A 22,910-nucleotide genomic window follows, 5' to 3' on the forward strand; every position below is an offset into this window, starting at 1 on the left:
CCCCCCAATATACATTCAAAACAAAATTTATTTCCTTCTGTCCCATTACTTAAAAAAAAAAAATATGATTTCTACAGCCATGTCCTCTTCTCCTTTTCTGGTTGCAGTTGAACTCAAACCCGGTAGTCGGAGTCGAACTCGGACCAATAAGGCTAGTAGACCGGGATTTCTTTGAGGCCGTGGAGCATTGATCAGTGGCGACTGGGATTGGACAGCGGAGAGTAAGGCCCATGACTTCCAGCCTTGCATCGAGATCTGAGTTCTCCACCAACGAGGTAGCTCCGACCGGAGCTTCTTCGTCGTCTTCAGGCAAGCCCGCAGAGAGAGGGAGGAGAGAGAGAGAGAGAGAGAGAGAGAGAGAGAGAGAGAGAGAGAGAGAGAGAGAGAGAAGAAGAAGAAGAAGAAGAAGAAGAAGTCGGCGTCGGCGCCGGCAGAGAGAGAGAACAAGAAGTTGCTGGAGTGAAGAGAGAGAGAGCGGTGCCAGTGAAGTGAGAGAAGGAGGAAAGAGAGAGAGCACCGCCGGAGTGAAGAGAGAGAGAGAGAGAAGAGAGAGAGTGTTGCCGGAGTGAAGAGAGAGAGGGAGGAGAGAGAGAATGCATCGTGCAGCTGGAGAAAGGAGTTGAGTGGCAATGCTGTAGTTTGTTAATTAAGTTGAGGGTAAAGTTGTCATTTTACTTTAAATGGGGTTAGTGGGAATAAAAATCTGTTATTGGGATAAGTGGGATAACTTTAGCTTATTTTGGGATTTTTGGTCAAGGACCCTTAAAACAAATAAGACATACAGAGTGCACAAACCGAGACAAAATGACCTAACCCTCTCATATGTCAATGTGGACTTATTAATGACTTAAAACAACCGCCACTAGCAACCTAAAAAAAAAAAAGGCCACCAAGAAATGACCTTAACTTTGGAAGATTTTCAACTAACCCATATCGAATAATTTCATTTCTTGTTCTTTTGGAACATTAACGTTTCCTTGGGTACTATTTAGTGATCTCATTTAGTTTTGAAGAGGAAATTGATTCCACTATGAATCAATATCCAGTGGTTAGAGTCATACATACCCTTAATAAAAGAGTCGAGATTAAGCCTCTTAGGTCGGAACCTTACTAAGCGACTCATTAAAACTTTAATGTAAGCCTAATTAAAAGCAAACTTTACAAACAAACAATAACTCTGTGTATTTTAGTAAAAAATCATCAACTAGCACTCCGTTAACTTGCAGCAAAATTGTGGTACAAACAAAATGTAGTATACTAGCAAGCTAACAGAAGCAACGACTTTGTATCCATAAACTTTTTCAAATACACCAATTAGATATGAGACGATTACCGAATTCGGTAGAAATCATGATATAAATTACGTAGACCGAGATATATGAACCAATAAATGACCTAATTGCCCAAAGTGGTCAATACTTAGGCGACAGTCCCAAAGCGCTAATTACTGTACAAGGGTAGCAAGATACACAAATAAAAATTGATAGAACTTAGACCCAAAAACCCAACTCCGAGCTTATACCTTCCTCACCGCCTCCGCTACTACCAACAATGTTGCTATTGAAGTCTATAAAAATGTTCACTTTTAGTTTGAAAAAATTTTACGTCGTTGAAATAACATTTACAAAAATTATCTTTTTATTCTTGTTTTTTTGTATGTTGGATCATACGCAAGAGGTTCAATACCTAAGTGGTATGGAAAACCTAAATTTTGGGTCCTGTTCAAGTAAATCCCTATTTGTGTGTCTGGCTCAAACTCTAAGTTACTTGACCTAGTGGTAATAGGGTTTTAATTAGAGAGAATCTCAGAGAATATCTTAGAGATATCCATTCATTGTATGATTACCTTTCCTTGTACAATTCAGATTCTATGCATTGTAATCCTCTATATAAAGAGGCCCCTATTATCAATGAGAACACACAACAATTTTCTCTCAATTCTCGTTTCCCTAAAACATGTTATCAGCATGAAGCACTAACCCTGAAACCCTAAAAATCGTAGCCTTCAAAACCTCGCAGCATCCCCGCAGCGGCCCCCGCGTCGCAACTCATCGCTAACCCTACATGGTTAACCTCGCTGCCCCTGCAATGCCAGTGAACGCTCGCCTTCTCTCACACTCGCGAGTTCGCGACATCCCCGCAGCATCCTTGCGGCATCTCCGCAGCATCCTCGTGCTCTCGCGACTCCTGGCGGTCTAGTGACATCCCTGCAGCGTCCTGGCAGCCTCGCGACATCCCCGCAACATCCTCTCAGCGATCCCACAGCGACCCAGCAGTTTCCCTACACAAGCCAGCCACAAACTTTGGCCACCAAATTCTGGCAACTTTTCAAGGTAAACTTTTCTAAAAGTTCCCGTTTTTGAAGCTTTTCATTATTTTTCTTCTTTTTCCGGGGACTTGCAACCTCCCTTCTTCTACCCCCCATTTCTTCATCATAGGGGAAACCAAATAAAGCCGAACTGTGGGAGTTCGTGGTCACTCCAAGCTTAGAGCTTGTAGAGTCCTCCAAACATAGAGTTTGTTGAGAAGTTATGATCAACCACAAACACATCATTATTTTGATCTAATCCAACCCCTCTTGGAAATTCCTAATTTCTTGGAAGCGACTAAGCTCGGAAATTCCTAATTTCTTGGAAGCGATTACGCTCAGGAATTTTATATATTTTCGTGGTAGCCTTTTACGCTCCGAAACTAACCTTTTTTTCTTGTTCTCTTTCAGGATGAGTAACCTGAACAAATTGGACTTTTCTCTATTGGGAACAACTGGCTCTGGATATCACAGGTGGGTTCATGATGTCCACCAGCATCTCAAGGCCGATGGAATTATGGATACGATTCTTGAGCCTAACCAGGACATGCTAACTGTTGAGCAAGCTCAAGCTTTGGAAGCAAATAGAGTAGCCTTAGAGGAAAATAAGGCGAAAGCCATCATCCTAATGACTCATCATATGAATGATTCGCTCCAATACGAGTGTATGAATGAAGAAGACCCCAGAAGGCTATGGGTCTCACTCGAAGAAAGATTTGGCAACGTCCATGACTCCCTGCTTCCTGACCTAGAAGTGAGATGGCATAGCCTCCGCTTTTGTGATTTCAAGTAAGTTTTTGACTACAACTCGAAAGCACTTCGCATTAAATCTTTAATGGAATTCTGTGGTAAAGAGATCACAAATGCGATGTTGATTGAGAAGACTCTCTCTACATTCCCCGTCTCTACATTGATGGTTGCTAAGAACTATCGAATCGATGTTACTGCAAGACGGATCACAAGGTTTCATGAGCTCATTGGAGATATGAATGTCGCTGAAAAGTATGACAACATCCTTGTGAAGAACTATAATTCGAGATCCGTAGGAACAGAGTATATTCCAGAATCCAATTATAGTCGCACCCCAAAGAGAGGGAGCCAAGAGCGAAACCCTAATCTTAGGGATACATTTGGACGTTCTGGTCCATATAATCGCTTTACTTGGGAAGGTAACCGCCAAAATAGGCGAACACGGAACCGAAGAGGTCAACGTGGAAAGAGAGACAGAGGCAACGCCTCTGGCCATGTTGGTGGAGCCACCAATACTAAGAGCCATCTAAATGACGCTTTCAAAGCGCCTCAATCAATTGAGTTTGAGCAAAGAGATGTATGTTCTCGATGTGGAGTGTCTGATCATTAGGGACACATTTGTAGAGCTCGTGAAGAACTAGTCACCGCCTACAAAGCATATTGTGAAGCAAGTGAAGCTCACTATGTGGAACAAGAAGATCAAGAAGATGATCTAGAGTGAAGGGTTGAAGACTACAGATCTGGCTGGGATCAATAGATTGCCAATTCTGTTTAAGTCTTTAGTTTTCCAAGATATGTAATAGGCAATTGCCATATACTTTGTAGTAAATGCCAATGGTTTAGTCTTTCTTCAAAGTAGGCTGACCCCAAAGTAAGTGTGATGTCTAGGAAGGTTATGAGATTAGTGGTATTTAAGCGAGCCTTGCTCCACTGACATCTCTCTACTCACCTAGTCACATTTATTTTGGAATTACCGAAAGAAGTTAGACGACTACCATTGTTTTGCATTAGCTAGCATTTTGGATTAGATTTTCGATGGTAAAAGAGACAATGATATATTCCGTTGGTTTATGAATAAACTTTTGAGTTCTTTTCATTATGACTCAATTTTGATTCTAAGTATATGACTTTGTGACTACGATGGCTGGGCCATCAGTATTAATTCAAGGAGATGGAATAGCCCAGGTTTCCCTTGCCAAATGGCACCTTTATTACTGTCACAGAAACTCTCTACGCTTCTAGGGCAAATCGCACCTATGAATAGCCAACGGATTCCATGCGAAATCATGTGTAGAGAACGGAAATGAGTTCCTTTGCAATAGCTCTAACAATTGTGAACAAATGCGCATCTTAGAGAAGTTTATGTGTCTCTCTAGTGGACTCTATGTCACTATTCAAGCTATTAAATCCAATAAAGTCATAAGAGAAGATCTCTTGGATTTCGACACATATTGGCTTTGTCATGACAGGATAGGTCATCCTAGTCATGATATGATGATCCGTCTATTAAAGACTTCACATGGACATCCTTTTTCTTGAACGAAACAAAGCTTGAATCAAAAGTTGATTCCTGCACTAAGTGTGACTGCCGTCGCTGCCTCCAGCGTCGTCGTAGTCCACCACCAGCCTAGGGCTGGCACAGTCCCTATCCATGACACCATGGATAGCATCCATCATGGTGATGGCTCCCCAAGTGATGTTGCAATCACCAACTTGCTTCAAATAGCGTTTCAGAAGCTCAGGCCCAACCAAAATCCTCATTGGTTGTTTTTAAAGCCTCTCACTCGGTTTACAAAGCTCGTTCCTTAGGGAAATTAGGACTGAGACCGTCCTATGCAAAGGATATAAAAATACTCATTCTGTTCTTACATAGAATCAGTGGGGATTCTGTGGACTAGTTCAACCAACTTGCGGATGTTTAAATATCTCATGATATACGCAAACACGCTGGTCACATGTTGTGCCATTGTCCACTTGTAATGCTGCTTATGTACACTCCTTGCACATACCATATGACAACAGTCTCACTCCCCAGATCATCCTATTCAGTCAATTGGATTTGACATTGCTAGAGAGTTTACATCGAAGACTTTCGATGGTTATTGCATTGGGACTAATGTTGGACATTATATTCCCATGAACACACCCAAATGGTCTCACGGAAACGACTACAATGGTAGCCCGGACATTGGTAATGTGCACCTATCTCTTTATATCCGCTTGGGGTGATGCAATATTGCATGCAGCTATGCTAATTCGTCTACGACCCACCGCCACTCAATCTACCTCTGCATTACAGCTAGTGACTGGGTACAAATATTTGAGTGTGTCATTTATGTGTCAATTGCGCTGCCACAACGCTCTATAATGGGTCCTTACAGACGGATGAGCAACTCAGTTGGATTTGAGACTCGAACAATCGTTTGCCACTTAATGCCCTTGCATGGTGATCTCCTTACAACTAAATTGCGGATGTCGCTTTGATGAGACAGTCTTCCTGTTATTAGGGGGAGATAATAACACGAATGTTCAATAGGAACGATAGGAATTGTCATAGTCTGTCTCCACTATGTCTCATCTCGATCCCCGTTAAAGTGACGAGATCACACAGATATGCTGCAAACATGCCTGCAACGAAGGACGTCCCTATGAGAGGACGTAATGCCACCCTACACGGAGGTAGGCATGGCACCAACGCTAAAGAGACTGGCACTCTGGCGCATGGGTTCGAAGGACACTTTGACGCATTACAATCCTTTGATCATCAAGACTCAAAATCCGTCTCATGAGAATCTTCCGGGTTTGGGTTATCGTTGGGGGACGCCTCAACGTTAGTACCTATTCATGAGAATATAGAGCTCTATCAAAATTACACTAGTGTATATGAGACGTGGGATATAAACTCCATCATAATTGATGATGTAGTTGCGCATGAGTTTGTTGAGTCTGACGATATCGAACCATGCTCCGTTGATACCGAACCACGCTCCGTTGATGAATGAATGCCAACGTAGAGAAATTTGGCCTAAATGGAAAGATGCGATCCAGGTTAAGTTGGATTCTCTAACAAAGAGAAAGGTTTTTGAGCAAGTGATGCCAACACCTCCTAACATAAAACCTATTGACTAATGGGTCTTCGTTAGAAAGCGCGATGAGAAAAAGATATGACAATCTCGCCTTATGGCGCAAGGCTTCTCACAAAACGCCCTGGAACCTACTACGATGAGTCATATTCTCTCTTAATGGATGTCATTGCACTCCACTATCCTGTCATTTTGGTAGTTTCCGAATAACTGAACATGCAGCTTACGAATGTGGTCACTATGTATCTCTATGGGGATCTAGATAAAGAATATACATGAAGGTTCATAGTGAACTTCGTTTACCCAAGTCAAGTGGTTCTAGACCACGGAGCGTGTTTACAAAAAGGTTGAAACGCTCACTAAAGTGACTACTTGATTGGGAAGGCATATGCCCACGCGTTTCCATAACAAGTTTCGGATTTGATCGCAGTTCATGTTGGACATGATCTTCATTGGAAGCCCTTAAAGCGTTAAGGGAAAACCTCTAAACACTTGAAATCCGAGTTTGAGATGAAGGATTTTGGGAGAACACGATTATGTCTCAGTTTGGAACTTGAGCATCGTGTTGATAGATGCTTAGGCATTTTGACAAGGTCAAGCCTTCAAGCACCCCCATGATCGTCCGTAGTCTTGATCCTGAAAATGATCCTCTTCGTCCAAAGGATAATGACGAAAATGTGCTAGAGGCGGAAGTGCCCTACATAAGTACAATAGGCACATTATTGTACTTAGCTCAATGCACAAGACCGAACATCTCATTTGCCATAAACTTGTTAGCTAGATATAGCTCTGCGCCAACGCGACACCATTGGATTGGTGTAAAAGATATCTTTCGATACTTGAGATGTACGATTGATATGAACTTGTTCTATCCCTACAGAGAGACGATGGATTTGGACCCATCACACACTAGGAACACCGCCAACACTGGCCTGCGTCCAATATCCCCATCCCAAAACTACATGTGTTTTGGTAGGTTTTGCTAATATTGGGTATCTCTCTGACCCATACAAAGGTCATTCACACACTGGTTAAGTGTTCACCATGGGTAAAGACATGATATCTTGGAGGTCTACAAAATAGACCCTAGTCGCTATATCTTCAAACAATGTAGAGATTATTGCTCTTCACGAAGTGGTTCGTGAATCTATATGGATTGAATCCATAATTACGCATGTTCAAACAATTGTGGTTTGAAGTCTACCACAGATGAGCCTACGAGCATTCAAGGTAATTCTGCTTGTGTTGAACAAATGAAGCAAGACTACATCAAAAGAGATAACACCAAGGATAATCAGCAACAACAAACTCTCCTCAAGATCAAAGTGAACTAGGTTCAATCTGAGGACAGCCTGGCAGGCTTGCTCACTAAGTCATTGCATAAATTCCACTTTTGAGAAACATGTTGGTAGCATCGTTTGCGGAAGTTATCCGAACTCCAATGACCGTGGTCATCAGGGGGAGATGCAGACATCAGGGGGAGGTGTCTACATTTATGGTCTCGAAACATGAAAGGTGTGTTGTGCTCTTTTTCCCTTTCGACATAGGTTATTTTTGTCCCACTAGGTTTTTGTTACTCCGCAAGGTTTTTAGCGAGGCAAGGAGAGAAGCACCGCGTTTGGGCGACACAAGGGGGAGTGTTCAAGTAAATCCCTATTTGTGTGTCTGGTCCAAACTCTAGGTTACTTGACCTAGTGGTAATAGGGTTTTAATTAGAGAGAATCTCGGAGAATCTTAGAGATATCCATTCATTGTATGATTACCTTTCCTTGTACAATTCAGATTCTATACATTGTAATCCTCTATATAAAGAGGCCCCTACTATCAATGAGAACACACAACAATTTTATCTCAAATTCTAGTTTCCCTAAAACAGGTCCAACATAAATTCGATATCCATTCATTGTATGATTACCTTTCCTTGTACAATTCAGATTCTATACATTGTAATCCTCTATATAAAGAGGCCCCTATTATCAATGAGAACACACAACAATTTTATCTCAAATTTTCGTTTCCCTAAAACAGGTCCAACATAAATTCGTATCTATTATTGTCGTTTGTCCAATTTCATTATCTGACTGACAAATATTTTGCTCCATGTCAGAATCATTCGAGTTTAAAACATTTAAGATTCGCAATCGCAACTCTACAACAAAATCATTAATTATCCTAGACACTAATCTTCAAGATAAAGAGAGAATCAGGAGAAATATGTGTTAAAGTCACTTATGGATTAGTTATTAGAAATCCATCGATCATTAAAGGATCTAAAAAAAAAAAAAATTAGATGAGATAACAGTCTAAAAAGAGAACAAAAATCTACAAAATCACCGATAATTGTAAAAATGTAAACTCACCATTAACTACTTCAATTATAATTTTTGAGATAATATTGGAACTTGCTATCTCCATGTCTAAACATTGGAACTTGGTTCAATTTGTTTAAAAGTATTATATTTACTTTACTATTTTTTTTTTCTTGAGTGACTTTACGTTACTAATATAAATAAATAAATAAAATAAATAAATGAAACAAATTGAAAAACGCATTACAAGTCAAGATTGTATCAAAGAAAACAAAGTTATTTACAAAGCTAATTGCATTAAATTAGAGGATTACCATTCCAAAAGATGCACTCAATTCTTCAATGATTTGCACAAGAAACACGCGACACACTAAATCTAAAAGAGAAAAAAGATAAAAAACTTAATGCCTCATTAATTCATAAATTTTTTTGCTCAAATCGATTTCTCAACGCAAAGACAAATCAGACTAATTTTAATAAATTCCAAATGACCCAATCACGTCCCCAAAATATGCAAAAAGCCAGGAAAGAGAACCAAACACAAGGGGATGAGATTCACTTTAACTTTGCGTGAGATTTGTGAAGACATTCCTCTCTGCTTCAAATGTGGACCATATTTGCATCCAGATTCATTTTTTCACTGTACCCAATGTTTTGTGAAACTTTTACAAAAAAAAAAACAATATTTGTGTAACTAAAAGAAAAAAGTGTCTCCGATCAAAATAAATAAATAAAAAGTGTCGATGTCAGTGCATGCAAGGGCAGATTCGGCAAGGCACAAACTCGTGTCGAAGTGGTAATATAGGTGTCGAAACATGGCTCTTTTGGAGAACCAACCAGTTTAAAACCAAGAGCCCAGTGGATTTCACAAAACACCCCCAGTTGGCATTTCCTCTTGTGGTTTCTGTCACCACCGAAGTCCTCTACGTTTCAACCCCCACCCCCCCCCCCCTCCCATTCCGCCAATCCTTTCTCTTCCCAATTCTACATTTTGCAAACTGTTTGCGTTTACGGGAGAGAGATTGAGAATGGGAGGGAAGAAATTTGGGGTTCTGCTGTGCGCAGAGGACTCGGACTTTGTGAAGAAGATGTACGGTGGGTATTTTGGGGTGTTTGTGAAAATGCTGGCGGAGGAAGGCGAGACTTGGGACCTGTACCGCGTGGCCTGCGGCGAGTTTCCCGACGACGACGAGGTCGAGAGCTACGACGGGTTTGTTATCTCCGGGAGTAGCAGAGACGCTCATGGGAATGATGCTTGGATCTGCAGACTCTTGACCCTCTTGACCAAACTGGATTCCCTCAAGAAAAAGGTCCTCGGCATTTGCTTCGGCCATCAGGTACCCTACCCATCAATTTCATTCCAGCATTGGGCTTTCTCTGTCTTTTTTTTTTTTTTTAATTTTTGGTCAGATTTTGATTTTTTCATTTTGGTACTCAAAAACTCGAACCAGTTAGGCAAAAGTTGGGTCCGTTTCCAGAAACGACCTACTCTGACCAAACCAGGTTTATAAAGGGTATAACGGTCAATTTCTGTGACGTGTTCATTTTTTGTAATAAAGTAAGAAAGTAATGGCTAGCGTAAACCAAAAACGAAATCTTAAAAAACTCCTAATAAAGCCAGTTTAAGGCCGTCATTTAGTTCTAATGACGCGTGGGGAGCACGCGCGTGGCCCTTGGAAGAAACAAGAAGGCGATTGATCGGGCCCGAAGAAGTTGGTATGTGGTCCATCAGACGGAAAGCTCATTTGTGAGTGGTCCAGTCAACGTGAGATTGCGAGCGATTGGTCCCGAAGTGGGTTCAAGTGATTTTGTTGTATATTATTATATCCTCTTTTTGACTGCTCATCTTCAGCCGGTGTGGTCCCACGCGCCACTCCTATTGGTTGCTGCCACTTACTGGCGGGTGTAAACTTGCCTTACGTGGGTTTAAAGAAAACGACGTCCGATTTAGATGACTCATCTCAAACTGTTTCCTATCGCATTCTTAGGGCTAACTTTTTCCAGAAGGAATTCTCATACTCTAGATTTTTAGTTTTTCTTCAATGTTTTGTTTAATCGATGGGAAAATAATCAGATTACAGAAACCACCGGACATAATCGCTCTCTGTCCAAAACATTAGGCCTCATCGCTCATGTGTAGCAAATGAAATAAAACATGACGGATTAATTAGATGTGACGTGCATCCTTTTATAGAAAGAAATCATTTGTTTATTGTGTCAAATCACTATATATATAGAATAATACACTATCAAATCCACTTTTTTACCAGTCACTTATCACTAATGTAATTTCAGAACGACTTGACATCCCAAACACTAGCGGCATATTTTAGGGGACCTGCACTTTATTTGGTGCTGGTCCCTTGTTTTAACCGGTTGTCTCATAACTCATAAGGTGACAATATATGCTTGGCTTCTGTATGTTAGGGTAATATGTAGTAGCTGGTGCCGACTAAGTAATCACTTCTGGCTAGCCCCACACCCCAAATGCTGGACCAAGAGGCCAGTAGGACTTGACATTATTTTTCGGATAAAAGGAGCGACTCACCCGCAGTATCTCTTCTATTGCTAGATATATTCAGAAATGAAAACAGCTATGAGATTATATACAGGTAGATAGATTTTATTGAAAGATGATTGGATAAAGATAATGTTCCGCATAAGATTGAGAAATGCGCGTGATTAAGTCCCTTGCACTGAATAATAATTCATGTTTGACGTATTCCAAAATTAACTATAATATCTTTTTAATCTTGGCCACTAATTAATTAGAATATCTCTGAAAGTTAAGTTTATATGGTTTAGGGGTCATAAGCGAGTGTCATATGCGAGTTCGTATTAGGCTCGTTTCTTGTGTGCGCTTCACATAGTAGTCGAGCGTTGCCCAGTCGCTCACTAATTTTAACTCATGGAAAAACGTGGAGTCCCTGAAATAAGTGATATCCAGATGTCTTTTGGCTGTGATGCTATGTATGATTCGCATTACCCATTCTAGTAGTGCTTGTTACAAGACCCATTGTCCCCCATTATAATCCTAAAGTCAAAAGTTTTTGAAAACGCATGGCACCAGAATAACTTATTGTTGATGAAGTTGGGCTGAAATAAAACTAGCTTCGGCACACACGCAATGCATGTGCGAATGTTGAACGTGCAAGCGTTGCTTCAAGAATGAGAATATTACGACCAATGTCGAAGTTAAGTAGGGTTATATGGCATTTACGTTAAGCCAGTTATATGTCAAATTCTTATTAACTAATTGGTTAGTTATACTTTAAGGTCACGTGAAATGAATTGTTGCAACTGTTTGAGTGTCCAGCTCTCGTATCTTATCCACACTTTAAATTCAATTTGGTTGCTTGTGTCCATTTCTTTCATTATCTTTGTATTTGGCTCCTGCTTGCCTTGCCTCCTTTAGATCGCAATGAGCTGTAAAATTCCTTTCATCTATTATTATGCTGATATGATGAGCCAACTAACTGTGTTTTTTATGATTGAATTAGATATTAAGTCGTGCACTGGGTGGCAAATCTGGTAGGGCTATCACAGGGTGGGATATCGGAATCCGAACCGTCCACTTGTCATCGTCTTCCAAGATCTTCTCCTCCCTCAAGATTCCAGCTCTTCTCTCCATCTATGAGATCCATCGAGATGAGGTGTGTAGTTATCATGGATCAAACCCTAAAAACATATTCTCATGGTAAAATGTGGATTAATTTGTGCTTCAATTTTAGGTGTGGGAACTTCCACCAAAGGCTGAGCTAATTGCATGGTCGGAAAAGACTGGGGTTGAGATGTTCAAGTATGGTGATCACATCATGGGCATCCAAGGCCACCCTGAATACACCAAAGACATTCTTCTTAACCTCATTGATCGTCTGGTCAAGCTTAACTTCATCTTGGTACGTAATAGTTATTTCATTCTCAAGTATTCTTGCGTTAAATAGCTGCCACAATGATAGTAACATTCTTTTTCACTGAAATTTTCGGTTTAGGATTCTGAAACTGAGGATTTGAAGGCAAAGGTGCTTGCTCGTGAACCAGATAGGGAGGCATGGAGAAGGCTGTGCTTAAACTTTCTGAAAGGTGGATTATGATGAAACATTACGGGTTAGGAGGGATCAACAAAATTTGAAAAATAAAAATGTAAATATGCAGGGTTTTGAGGAGAGGCTAAAAGGTTTTGTGTTTCAGTGTGACGTCTGACAGTATTTGCGAAGGCTCAAGGATGCAAGTAGGAGGCAATTATTTATCAACTCTATGTCTTTAATTTGGCATCAAAGTGTAATTCCAAGGGAATTTGCAGGGTCAGTTATGCTAATAAACTTGAAGTTTAAAAAGTGTTTTAAGCACTGGTTCTTAATTTCATCAACAATATTAGTTCGTTTTCGCTTGAAGAATGAAGTCTGAACTGCTCCCAAGTTTCCTGTGAAGCAAGAATAAAATGTAACGAACAAATTGTTCCATTAGAATTCAAACGTTACGCGAAAAGCATTTGGATATTTCTTAGAGCAGGGTATCCAACAACTATAGGTGGCCACACTGAAAGGCCGTAACATCTAAATGTATTGTTCAAACCAATGACACCATGAGGTGATGAAGCTCAAACTGTAGCTATAATGGTGGCTTGTTTCCACGAACTGCTAATAGATGACCATTCTCGAGAGTCTTGAACTCTTGATATATATGTGCTTAATCCTTATAACAAACCTTGAAGAGGAATTTCACCCTCTTCTTCAACATGTCTCAAAACCTGCAGTCAAACCATGTGCAAGGAGAGCTCCCCAATACATTAACAACAAGAAAATATGAAAGATAAATGAGTTAGTCGTTAAGAATCACGTCATATCCATGTCCAGTAACAGAGGCAAAAATTAATCTCAAGTGGGGCCAAGGTTCTAAAAAACGCTAGGCGCTAGTCGGGCGGTAAGACTAGCGCCTAGGGGCCTAGGCGGGGACTAGGCGGTTTTAATTATTTTAGTTTTTAAATTATTTTATGACATATAATTATATAAATAAAAATATTTAACATCTCAAAATTAATTGAAAATAGTTTAATTGATCAAAATAGAGAAAAAAATTAAGAATTTAATAAACATACTTAATATTAGCCTAAGATAAAGTCTCAATATTAGTGGTTTGTTATATGATTTGATTCAATGAACAAACCACACGTATGTCAAACTGCAAGTACACATTTGTTGGGTTTAGCAAACGTGTCAACTTGAAATAACCTTTGCTGGGTTCCAATAGCCAAACCAATCTCTGTGTCTTTTCTCTTCCTTCGCCCCACTACACCAGAAGACCAAGCACCTTCTATCTCTTCCACCATGACCCATAAATTCATGAAAGAGTGAGAAACAGATCGATTCAAAAGTCAAAACCCATAACAGATCGATTCAAAACCCAGAAATTCAACTTACCAATTTTGCAATTCAACAATTTCAACCCAGAAATTCATGAGAGAAGGGGAGATGAGTCAGTCAAGGTCCCCAAGGAGAGAGGTCGTGAGCCCGTGTGGTCGTGCAGCCTTGACGGAGAGAGGGAGAGAGGCCGTGTCACGGTGCCGCAGAAAGAGAGAGAGAGAGAGAGGAGAGACGGCGATAGTGAGTGTCTGGGTTAGGTTTTGACTTTGACTTCAAGTGTTCGACAGTGAGTGTTTATTTGAGTTTATTTAAAAAAATAAAATAAAATAAAAAAATAAAAAAAAGGGAAGCAGCGCCCAGGACGACCCGCCTAGCCCGACTAGGCGGCCGATTTTCAGCCCGGCGCCCAGCTCGATCGATTAGCCTAAAATCCGAACGGTAAGGAAGCGCCCAGCGCCTAGGCGCCGCCGAGGCCAATTTTTAGAACATTGAGAGGGGTACTCAGAAATTTTAGAAAAAAAATTTGAAACTTAAAATATATCAAACTTTAATAAAAATTAATAAATTAGAATAAAGTTAAGGAATTACCAATATTAAAAAAAAAAAAGTTATATATTTTTTAATTAAATTTATAGTTTTCTTTTTGATGGTAACATAATTTATCTTTGATTTTTAAAATTATAAGAAATAATAGTGTTAATATTAAAAAAGCATGAAATTAAAAACAAAACTTAAACTGTGTAGGATTCTGATTCCATTTAATTTTGAATACTTGTATATTTATACTTCTATATTTTTAAAATTATAAGAAATAATAGTGTTAATATTAAAAAAGCATGATAAATGTGTAGGATTCTGATTCCATTTAATTTTGAATACTTGTATATTTATACTTGCATATTTTTAAAATTATAAGAAATAATAGTGTTAATATTAAAAAAGCATGAAATTTATAGTTTGTGTAGGATTCTGATTCCATTTAATTTTGAATACTTGTATATTTATGCTTCTATAATTTCGTTGCATACTTGTAAATTCTTTCTTTATTTTCGTGATTATATGTAGTACCCTCAATCCCTAACTTGAACGATCTCTACTTGCTCTATACTAATTACATTTCTTTTTAGGGCTCATTTCGAGTGCATTAATGGTCTCATGGAAACGACTACGATGGTAGCCCAGACATTGGTAATGCGCACTAATCTCTCTATATCTGCTTGGGGTGATGTAATATCGCATGCAGCTATGTTAATTCGTCTACGACTCACCGCTACTCAATTTATCTCTGCATTACAACTAGTGACTGGTACCAGTATCTCGTACTTACGTATATTTGAGTGCTCCATTTATGTGCCAATTGCGCCGCCACAGTGCACCATAATGATGGGTCCTCATAAACGAATGGGCAAATAAGTTGGATTTGAGACTCCAACAATCGTCTGCCACTTAATACCCATGCTAGGCGATCTTTTTACCGCAGGTCTTGCGGATTGTCACCTTGATGAGACAGTCTTCCCGTCATTAGGGGGAGATAAGAACACGGATGTTCAGTAGGAACGACAGGAATTGTCATGGTTTGTCCCTACTATGTCTCATTTCGATTCTCGCTAAAGTGACGAGATCACACATATCTGTTGCAAACATGTCAGCAAGGATGGACGGCCCTACGAGAGGACGTAGCACCACCCTACATGGACGTAGCCATGACATCAACACCATAGAGAGTGGCACTCTAGCGTCACGGGCCATGGCCTTAGTTAGGATACGTGGGAGGCTTGTGGGTTCGAATGATACTTTAACACAACCCAATCTTTTGATCATCAACACTCAAAATCCGTCTCATGAGAATGTTCCAGATTAAGGTTATCGTTGGGGGACAAAGCCAATATTGACAAAGCCATTACGGTTGTAGATGCCTTTTACTGCCAATATTATTGGATTGACACTCCTCTTTAAATAAAAATAACTAAAAATAAAATAAAATAAGGAAAAAAAACATGCATCAATACCAATAGCATTCATTCTAATTCCTATATAATTATTTTTAGGATTAATTTCAGTTTAGTACCCTGTGGTTTAGAGGTAACATCATGTCAGTCCCTGCTCTTTCAATTTGATCAGCAACACCCCTGTGCTTTCAATTTCAATCAGTCGTGCCCAAATTTTACTGTTCCATCCAATTTGAACGTTAACTTTGAATGTGGGGCCCACTTTGGGAGCTAAAAATGTCATTTCATATACATTATCTTCTTTTCTCCTCCTCTCTCTTAGCTCGATGGTTTCTCTTTCTCTCTCTTTCTCTCTGGGCCGCACAACCCTCTCTCTCTCTCTCACCCACACACTGCCACCGCCGGAAATCATGGCGTCTGGCCACCGATTCTTAACATCGTCACTACTACTCAAACCACAGCACATACAAACCTGACCCAAACCCAAAGAGAATCGATGATTGGCACGAGCCCAGCCACCGTACACTACTCGCCATCTATCCCTCTCCTCAAGTCTCGCCGCCTCTCCGCCCAAACCTCCACCCACAAATTCGCTCCCACACGTGTCTTCTCAAGCTTTCCCACAACACCAAGCTTCTGATGCAGAGCGACCTGGACAAGCTCGCCGCTAAGTTCTATTTCCATACCGGAAGCTTCTCGAAGATCTACAAATCAAGCTTCCTATCTGTTTCTTTAAAAAAATTTGGGTATAAAAATCAAAGATTTTGAATAATTATGTCACGTTTCTGTCTGGCTCTACTGAATTATTGGCTTCTGAATTCTAGGTTTTCATTGGTTTTGGTCTAGGGTGTTATATTTTTTCGAAAGGGGAGAATTGGGTTTTGAAGGTTTGCTCTTTGAAATTTCTCCCTTATTTATATCGAAGAATCACTTCGATTTTCAATCAAATTGTGATAATTTGGCTTTTGGGTTTCAATTTATATCTATTTCGTAGTTAATTGGTACCTAATTTGTAACTGTGATATATACATTTTTGTGACTTTAGGAGGAAGGAGCCATTTTCGTTGAAATGAAGTGTGTGAACAATGAATTCGGTGTTGGTATTGTGACGGGGACGACCATTCGTTGTGTTCTTTGTTGAGAAAGCAAAGGTAGTAGCTAAAGAGCAATCTTGAATTCGTTTGTCTGAGGTAAGCTGGAGATTGTGGTTATTGTTTGAATTTTTGTTGTTTCGTCCAGTTATAGTTTTGGATGGTGAACTTGATGTGCCATGTTCTTCTGTAAGTTTAGTTATTGACGATTAAGAATTGAAGTTGAATGGGTTACTGTTAGATTTGCTCTTTGTGTTTATGTTTTGATCTGCAAAATCAATAGACGTTATGGTGCAAATTGAGAGTGGGTTGTCGGGTTTGGAGAGGAGGGAAGTGGAGGAAGGCGACGAGCCTTAGAGGGAGATGAGCTCATTAGAGAGAGAGAGAGAGAGAGAGAGAGAGAGAGAGGTGGTGGGCAGGTATGGGTTTGTGGAGGGTAGGGGAAGACTAGGACGTGAGGAGCGGTGATTTTGGTTGCCGGATATCAACATTGTTGTTGGGGAGAGGAGGACTAGAGGAAGAGGATTTATGAAAATTTGAGTGAAATGTCCAAATTAGCCATTCAGGTGGACCTCACTCAACCAGCTGGTCACCGCCACGTCATCACTTGACGTTCAAATTGGACGGAATAGTAAAATTTGGGCACGGCTGATTGAAATTGAAAGCACAAGGGTGTTGCTGATCAAATTGAAAGAGCAGGGACTGACATGATGTTACCTCCAAACCACAGGGTACTAAACTGAAATTAATCCTTATTTTTAAACCCTAACTAGCTGTAATCTTTAAAGAAAAGGAAACAAGATACCTTAATTCACATGTGGATCTAAATTAACTTACAACTACTGTGTGTTAGGTGGTTCGGAGTTGCATTTCTAAACCAGAAGACTAAACTTTTCTTAATCATAGCAATATATCACCAAAAACTGAAACCATGAAATACAGATGCGCAGTTAGTTTCTTATTAATAGAAAATACCAGAAGATATTGATGGGGCCGGTAGCCTATCAGAAGTCCTTAATTAACAGAACAAAATCATCTTCCAATTAACATGGTGACGGTGGTGTAGTTTTATTTTACTTTATTTGTTTTATTTTTCCAATTCAGAGGGCTAGACAGCAGTCTGTAGCAAAGCAGCAAACCACGTACCTGACTTCTTGTTGTAAAACAGTAAACACCCGCATCTAATTATAAACTGAGATATCATGGTCGAACAAAGGTTTCTTAGAACACCATAAACAAACAGTACACGTACAATTATTTAGAATCAGGTGAATATGGTTCTGGTATGTTGATCCAGAAACACATAAGAGAAGCTAGCCATTATTTTACATCTTATTTCAAACCATCATTATCATACTACTCCCCGTACAGTCACGTAGAGAGCAAATACGTACGTACTGCACATTTATTCCAGTTACCATATATATTTATCAAAGAGCGGTCAAACAGAAATTGACCTAATTAAGTATGTTTTTTGCAGAAGTAGCAGAAGCATGCACGTCCTGTAGCGACTTTAACTCCCAAAACTGTCTTATACGTAGCATGGCAAGCACCGTGCTTTGCCGTCTCCCAAGTCCTGCATTGCTTGTCACAGTTGGCGCTTTTGCCACAGAAGCCAGACCATGTCTTGCTTCGTTTTGAAACAAGTGGGCATGCACCTTCTGCAATTGGCAATGCTGCAAGAATAATTGATGAACAAAGTAAATATTGATCGATAATGTTTATTAGTCAGTCAATACATATGCTAAAAAAGACAATACACTTTACTCATTTTGTTTACTTCACATTCCGAGAGGAAAACACTGGATAATCTACAATATGAGTGTGTCTCCTTGAGAAAAATTAATATCATTTGCTATTACATGCAAGTTGACACACACACACACACACATAAACGCTAGCTCTCTTTCAGCCGGCACGTTATCTATCCAATCACCTTGTCTAACAAGCGAGTTATATTCATGTTAACATGTCATGGAGTCAACATGATAAGGCTTGATCTGATACCAAGACTTTCATACATGTTCATCTCTTGTTATCATGTCACAGATGAATTATCCGAGTAAAATGCATGGATGCAGGCTGCGATACTTGTGTGAGTTGTGTCCATAAAAATGAATAGCAACTGATGATGATGTACTAAAAAACAATTGATTAAAATGATGTTAACTAGCATGGAGAAAAAGCCTGATTACTCACCCAATGAAGCAATGAGAAGGAAAGCAACTAGAAGAGCAATGGTTGGACGAAAGGCAGCAATAGGAGAAGCCATCTTTCAAGTCTTAATGATAGTTAGCTCTGATATCTCCTTTGGACTTGAACTGTCTTTAGTTTTTCTTAATTGGTAATGCAAGTGGTAATCAGGTGTAACCCCAATTTATAGGCTAGATGAGAGTGTTTGTTTCAACTTTTCTTCCTTTGTTTATTGTGCTAATCGTTATTATGTATTTATTTATCAACCTCCTGATAAATTGATCCATATCAGATGTATACCTGGAGGTTTCGTAACAAAATATAAAAATGGGCGGGTTTTATGCTGTCTTTGCTTCTGATGACTTGTGGCTTTTTGTTGCTTTTAGTTTACTTTTAAGTTCTTGCATATGTTTTATCACCGCAGGACTTGGTCAAAAAATTAATTATAATAAGTTATATCCAAAAAAAAAAAAATTGCTGCCTGCATTAATTACTCATCCCTAACTAGCTTTCGTCCTTAATTATCAGAAAAAAGAAGAAGAAAAAAAATGCATGTTTACGGTTGTTGTTTTATATCGTGTTCACTAGGCTCTCTCTCTCTCTCTCTCTCTCTCTCTGCAAGGCTGCAATAGATTGATCGAGAAGGATATACGTACCTAAATCACTTGGCTATATATCCTTTTTCCGAGATGATTTCCAGCTGGTACTAATACGTTGATACCCAAACTTGAGTCATGAGTTCTCTCTATTACATCATTTAAATCCCTTAAAAACCTTCTTGTTTTTCCTCACATTCTCAACTTCTTTTACGGATTCAAATTTGTAGAAATAGTACAAATTTAAAAGCATGATGATGCGCTGTCAAGGATCTTGGATATGTAATTAAACAAGATAATGGTGAGATTGATATATGATATCAGTGCCCAGATTTTACGCCTCTGGTTAATGCAGATCTTTTGGGATTGACATGCAGTCAATTTATGAGTAATCTTAATCTCTTAATTAAGACTGATCATTTTTATCATAAACTGTGCCTATTATAGGAGACTATATTGCGGAACTTGCATCAGAAGTAAAGAGATGTAAAAACCAAAAAAGAAGAACAAAAGATAAGTTAGAATCTAAAGGCGCCATCCGTTTTCTCCCTAGCCTAGGGTTAGGGTTTTCTCTAGGTAAAGCATTGCATATTCATCCCAGATCCTATGCAATCTATGATCAGGATGTGGTGGATCTCATATAACCTAATTAAAGGGAACGGACAATAACTAACGGTCGTCTCAGGTTGGAAAACTCCAGCTCACTGCTAGGGTTTTCAAACCTTTCCTTTATGTAAATGTTCACAGATCCCGTCTTCTTGTTCAAGAAAGATGCATGCAGGTAGCTAGAGTTCAATCTTCCAACTCTAGTGACAAACGCTAGGTGTTGGCCTTAGAGCATATATGCTAATATATATATATATATATATATATATATATATATATATATATATATATACAGGCCGTTAGCCCGATCAAGGGCGGACGTCCGCACTGTCGCTAAAGTGCGGACGTCGACGCAGCAGGCTGCTTCCAGGCGGTGATGGCGGCGCTGGGCTTGCAGGAGGAAGGCAGGAGGCGTCCCGGACTGTTCTGGGCACCGTTCGAGGTCGGAGGAGGTCGGGCTTGCCGGTTTCTGGGCAGCCACCTCACCTGCAACTGCAGGTTCTGTGCAGCACCGTAAAACTCGTCACCGGCGACTCCACCCGACAGCAAACCCTTTCGCACGACCCCTGGCCTCCCTCAGGCAAGCCGCGCCGTCGCCGCTCGATGGAGGCCGGAGCAGCGACGTCCGCACTTTTTCTGGGTTGCGGACGTCCGCTCTCGAATGGCTCCGTATACACACACACACATCCTATCCAGAGCGGAGCTCTGCTTTGAAATTAACGTGTGAAGTTCGAGTTTTTGGTCACTTTTTGGTCGCATATCCACGTCTCGACCGTTCAGTTTTTAGGTATTAGTGTATAGATCATCTCTACAAAATTTCAGCCAAAACGATGATCGTTAAGGGATCTAACTCGCTTAAAGCTAGTACGGTTCAGATTGACAGATTCAGTCCGTCCATTGGTTTAAGCGAGTTAGATATACAGACCCTATCCAGAGCGGAGCTCCGCTTTGAAATTAAAGTGTGAAGTTCGAGTTTTGGGTCACTTTTCGATCGCATATCCACATCTCAACCGTTCAGTTTTTAGGTATTAGTGTATAGATCATCTCCGCAAATTTTCAGCCAAATTGATGATCGTTAAGGTATCTAACTCGCTTAAACCAATGGACGGACTGAATCTGTTAACCTGAACCGTACTAGTTTTAAGACAGTTATCAATGCCTTAACGATCATCATTTTGGCTGAAAATTTGCAGAGACGATCAAGATGTGGATATGCGACCGAAAAGTGACCAAAAACTCGAACTTCACAAGTTAATTTTCAAAGCGAAACTTCGCTCTGGATAAGATGTGTGTGAGTGTCTATATATATATATATATATATATATGCATGCATGCATGGGGTTAAACCTATTCTTGAGGTTCGATCTTATTTGCAAGATTTTTTATTCTGGATTAGCGCGGAAGATGTGCCAGCGGGAGCGCTCCATAAAGGCAAACACTGCATCCGCACAGTGATTGACCCGTTGGGCTCATCGATGGGTGAGATTATGGAATGGGATAGAGCTATTTTTAGAGGTAGAAATGTCCATTTCCGAGTGGCATTGGTCCTTCAAAGTACATCCGATCATTTTCTCTAGCCAATTCCGGTTGACTGGATTTGATGGAATTGGATCTAAAATATAACTTAATAGAATACGCTTATCAACTGCCATTCATTTTGGAAATTCTTGTGCGCACGTTAGTTAAACCAGTTCATCAGCCGGTCAAATTGAAGAGAATCCATAAACCCTAAATTAAAGTTGAAGCTTAAAATACAAAGCACATACATAGTAAACCATGACCTTCCGCAATACGCTGTTATACCTGCCAACTTCTCAATTTGACTTTCATTGAGTTGACTACTTGACTAGTCTCCAAACATAAATTAAGCTTTCTCTTAACTTGTAGTAATTGGATAATTTGTGTTAAGAGGGCTTATTCTAGTGATTGACAAATAAGATTAATTAATAACTCTATCCTTATCGTTAGTAGTGTAGTGTACTCACCGGTGTCTTTTCTAATTGTAAGTCTTGGACTGCAAAACATGACTACGATTTTCTAGAGCTAGCCAGCAGTAAAGTATTTGAAACTGTTTATACTTTCCTTTCAAAAATAATAATAATAATAAGTAATTGCATTTATAAGCAGTTTAAATAGACACATCATTTATAAAGTACATGGGACAATCATTATGCCACATCTTTAATCCAAACATGAAATGCAGGAATCAAAAGCGTGTTTCTAGCTAAAACTGCGTTGTCTGATTACATTTTTGTGGGCAATAAGTACAAACAATTGAAGTGAATTATGACTTATTGTTTTCACCTCCTTTGACAACATGCTCTATCTCTATAGGCCAATCTAATTCATAATGAGCGTGGGGCTGAGCCTCCCAATTAGGCTGGGTTCCAAAGCCCTTTTAAAAATAAATAAATAAATAAATAAAATCATCTTTAGCTAAATCTTTAACTACAGCCGAAGCATAAAATTCCAAAACTAGGTGAGAAGAGTGAAACCAGCCTCGGAGAGCACCTGCAATTCCAATTCTGCTGTGTAAATTTCAGTAAATTTGCCTTGCACCCCTTTGGAAGCTGCTAGTAACACATCCCTCATTTCATTTCGAAGAATAATACCCAGCCCTCTAATTCTTTTCTGATTATTACCTACGTTTAACTTGAGGAAG

At 39.7% G+C, this 22,910-nt stretch overlaps 1 protein-coding gene and 1 long non-coding RNA gene across 2 annotated transcripts; one reads left to right on the forward strand and one right to left on the reverse strand.

The window, feature by feature from the left end:
- Positions 1 to 230: 230 nt before the first annotated feature.
- Positions 231 to 12,925, forward strand: LOC112171161 (gamma-glutamyl peptidase 5). Its single transcript, XM_040508508.1, has 5 exons — positions 231 to 309; positions 9,303 to 9,787; positions 11,951 to 12,103; positions 12,182 to 12,349; positions 12,443 to 12,925. Exons 1-5 carry the CDS (start codon positions 231 to 233, stop codon positions 12,542 to 12,544), a joined length of 987 nt encoding a protein of 328 aa, XP_040364442.1. The 3' UTR covers positions 12,545 to 12,925.
- Positions 12,926 to 18,056: 5,131 nt separating this feature from the next.
- Positions 18,057 to 19,210, reverse strand: LOC112169686. Its single transcript, XR_002924830.2, has 2 exons — positions 19,053 to 19,210; positions 18,057 to 18,529 (listed from the first exon to the last, which is right to left on the reverse strand). It is a non-coding gene; the product is annotated as an uncharacterized LOC112169686 (long non-coding RNA).
- Between the last annotated feature and the right edge of the window lie 3,700 nt (positions 19,211 to 22,910).

This window comes from Rosa chinensis, chromosome 6, assembly GCF_002994745.2.
Source record: "Rosa chinensis cultivar Old Blush chromosome 6, RchiOBHm-V2, whole genome shotgun sequence".
Taxonomy (NCBI): Eukaryota; Viridiplantae; Streptophyta; class Magnoliopsida; order Rosales; family Rosaceae; genus Rosa; species Rosa chinensis.

What these genes read in the sequence shown, in the direction of transcription:
- LOC112171161 (XM_040508508.1), top strand. Translation starts at nt 231, where the DNA reads ATGACTTCCAGCCTTGCATCGAGATCTGAGTTCTCCACCAACGAGGTA. An exon ending in GCATTTGCTTCGGCCATCAG is followed by an intron (nt 9,788 to 11,950) that starts GTACCCTACCCA and finishes TGATTGAATTAG; the next exon opens with ATATTAAGTCGTGCACTGGG. An exon ending in TCAAGCTTAACTTCATCTTG is followed by an intron (nt 12,350 to 12,442) that starts GTACGTAATAGT and finishes TTTTCGGTTTAG; the next exon opens with GATTCTGAAACTGAGGATTT.